At 36.0% G+C, this 3551-nt stretch overlaps 1 protein-coding gene across 1 annotated transcript; it reads right to left on the bottom strand.

Annotated features, from left to right (window-relative positions):
- Positions 1 to 2150: 2150 nt before the first annotated feature.
- Positions 2151 to 3334, bottom strand: LOC100675793 (olfactory receptor 4K5). The gene has a single exon (XM_003418699.3). It carries the CDS (start codon positions 3135 to 3137, stop codon positions 2151 to 2153), a length of 987 nt encoding a protein of 328 aa, XP_003418747.3. The 5' UTR covers positions 3138 to 3334.
- Positions 3335 to 3551: the final 217 nt, after the last annotated feature.

Raw genomic sequence — 3551 nt, 5'->3', positions numbered from 1 at the left:
GGGCGGTTCTAGTCTCTCCCATTGGGTCACTATGAGTCAAAATTGACTTGACAACAATGGATGTGTTGTGTTTTGTTTTGTTTTTACTGTTGGCTTTATTTTTATTATTAAATGTGTGGCTCACAAATGTAATAACACAAAGTGGTGGAGCTTTGGCTTGGTAGGTGTCTTGACAGTGGAAGGTTAAATACAGCAAACAGTGTATCTTTTCAAATTGAAAGTTCATCAGTATCAGAATTTTAATGAAAGTGGACTCAATTTTTATTATTAATACTTTTATTATTTTATATAAAATTTTAAGGATTAAAACACGATACAAACTTGAATTTGTCCCCATTGTAGAAGCATTCTATGTTTTGTTTATTTTTTTTATCACACTTAAAAAAAAAAAAAAACCTTAAGCCACACATAATTTGGGGGAAAAGTAAATAAAATAATAGTAAAAAAAACAGAACATATAGTAAAAAAAAACAAACTTTGATGAAGCTGTAAAAATAGTTAAGCTGGCTTGAAGCAGAGAAAGAAATTTTAAGCATTGGCTCTACCAAATTATGTTATGCTCTCCTTAAAGGCTATGATTTCTTTTATTTTAAAGCATGTCATGGATGAATTTACATCATCGTATAACTACATGAAACTACTGACATTTTTTGGTTCAGCCAGCTCCTAGTTTTCCTTATTATGTGTATCATATCTTACGAGTCATTTTGGATACTTCCATTTTTTCAAAATCTTCAAAATGTTTTCAAGTTTCTATATCAGTCACTCCCCAGTAAGGAGATAGAAATAACACCAGTAGTTTGAACAAGGAACATTTGGTATAGAGAATCAGTAACTGATAATAGAAGATTAGCTAATAAAACAGTATAGAAAAGAACTCTAAAGAAAACTCTAGGGCTGAAGAAGAGTACCCAGGGAAGGAATACATCTGGCAGAAAGGAGTACATTACCACAGATGACTTTCAGACCTCTTTGTAGAGGGTGTGACTGTGGCCCACTGGATAGGAGGAAGTACATTGGGTTGCCCAAAGCCATAGCTGGTCCAGATGGTGCATCAAAGCTAGTAAGCAGAGACTGTCAACAAAACTTGTTGAATGGTGGGTGTCACTAGAACCAGAGGCACAACAAAGTGTAAAACAACTGTTCTCATACTTGGAATAAAAAACAGACTAATCCTTACATTAGTCTATTAGTTTTTTGTTTTTATGATTTGAGCATTTTGGAAAAATAAACTTAAAAACTGTAATTAACACCAATACAAGCCCTGATAGTCTCTACAATTCATCCAGTTCTGGAGTCCATTTAGCCAATTTGGAATATATGTTTCCACATTGATTCTTTATCACTAAGCACTTCATATTTTGGTCCAAATGCAGAGTATTGCACATCTATCCATAGCACAGACTAAAAAGTTGATGTTAAAATGATTCAGTTTTCTAGGTTTTCCTTTCCCTTCTACAACTCATAATTTCAAATGAAACTGGATTATCCTATCAAAAAGTCCATTAAATGTAAGTTTCAAGATGGGAGTTTCTGATTACCTATAACTCCATATTTTAAAGGATTGTTATTTACTGGAAAAATACATGGGGTAGGCATAATTGAAGCGCACAGGAGAATCTCATAACCTAAGAATTTCCACTAAAGCCTATGCACTTATCTTAAACAGGGAGTTTGGTTATCCCCTAAAATTGAGAAAACTTGGTTTCATATTCTTAAACATTGTTCATTTAGGTAGGATGTTTTTCAGGCATGATAATTAGAAAACACATAGAATCAGGAAAAAAAAAACTTAAATTTATGCCCCACCAAAGAATCAGGGTATTTTTCCTTTTTCCCCACCATATTCATATTTATTTGTAACAAGAGCAGTGAATGCATGAATACTATCTGTGTATAGCAATTCTATATTTCATTTCTAGAACAGGTAATCATATACACAATAATATGAATTTTTTCATAGTTTTTTTGTTTGTTTTTAACACGTAACTTTTGCTTAGGTGATATGGGAAAAGACTTTCTAGTAGTCATTAACTACTCCCTACATCATTTTCTTCATTACTTTTTCCAGAGTTGAGTTGTATCACAAAAATACAATGAACATCTTTATATGCAGAGTATTGATTTGATGAATTTGAATGAATTTTGTCTTAAATCAGGGAATTCCTTACTATTAGTGGCATTTCAGAAATTTTCTTGGGCTTCAGGTAATGGGTCACAATTTTCCTCATGGCAACTTTCATATCCCTGTTCCTCAGTGTGTAAATAACGGGGTTCAGGATGGGGGTAAAAATGGTGTAAAATATAGCAAGGACTTTATCCACAGAGTAGGTGGTGAAGGGCCACACATAGATGAAGATGCAAGGGCCAAAGAATAATATTACCACCATGATATGGGCAGCCAGTGTGGAAAAAGCCTTGGCCATTGCAGCAGAAGACTTAAACCAGACGGTGATAAGAATAATGATGTAAGAGCTGATCAGGAGAGAAAAAGCGCTGAGGGAGAGAGTTCCACTGTTGGCCACAATTAATATTTCAATAATGTAAGAGTCCAGGCAGGCAAGCCTGGTCACTCGAGGAAGGTCACAAAAAAAGCTGTCTACAACATTGGGTCCACAAAAAGGTAGGTTCACAGTAAATGATAGTTGGCTTAATGTGTGCACCAAGCCCACAGCCCAGGAGAGCATTACCAAGACAGTGCATGTCTGCCGGCTCATGATGACCACATAGTACAGAGGTTTGCAAATGGCTACATACCTGTCATAGGCCATGGAGACAAGTATCACCATCTCCCCTCCAGTGAAAAAGTGGATGAAGAAAATCTGGGCTATGCAGCCCCTGAAGGAGATGGTCTTGTGTTCACTCAGAAAATCTGCAATCATTTTAGGAGTAGCAAAGGAAGCCTGACAGATGTCAACAAAGGAAAGGTTTCCCAGGAGGAAGTACATGAGAGAGTGCAGGCTGGCATCAGAAGTCACAGTGAGGATAATGAGGAGGTTGCCCAGGACAATGACCACATACAATGCGGAGAAGAAAATGCAAAAGAAAAGCTGGAGTTCCTGTGAACTGGAGAGCCCCAGCAACACAAACTCAGATACCACCGTAGAATTGACCTTATCCATGGATCCAGGCCGCATGCTTGCTCGGAAACAGCCCTAAGAGAAGGAAAATAGGAAGGGATCAGATTATGAACTAAAAACAGTTTCAACATGAAGAATGCTGGCATCACAAATGTAGTGTGTATTTGCTGAACACAAAAATTTTGAAGAGACCAAAATAATATATATGCAGAGTAGAAGGAAGTCTATGAAAATGTCTAAATAAAACTTAAAATTCCTTTGTCTCATTACAGACCCTAGAGTTTTTGGATATTCTTAATAACATGTTACACAATAATAAACTAGCTCAGTCATGAGCTGAGTAGTTGTGGTCATAAGACTAGAAGACTAACTAAAAGCCTAGTTCCATAGGCTTTGAAGATGGACAAAGACAATTTAGATGTGTTGGGCTTGTGGTCATTTTCCACCATCAGTTTTAATAAATTTTTATGT

Source organism: Loxodonta africana, chromosome 10, assembly GCF_030014295.1.
Source record: "Loxodonta africana isolate mLoxAfr1 chromosome 10, mLoxAfr1.hap2, whole genome shotgun sequence".
NCBI classification, from domain to species: domain Eukaryota; kingdom Metazoa; phylum Chordata; class Mammalia; order Proboscidea; family Elephantidae; genus Loxodonta; species Loxodonta africana.
Note: the sequence above shows the minus strand (reverse complement) of the source record. Positions and strands in the feature narration are given on the sequence as shown.

What these genes read in the sequence shown, in the direction of transcription:
- LOC100675793 (XM_003418699.3), bottom strand. Translation starts at nt 3,137, where the DNA reads ATGCGGCCTGGATCCATGGATAAGGTCAATTCTACGGTGGTATCTGAG.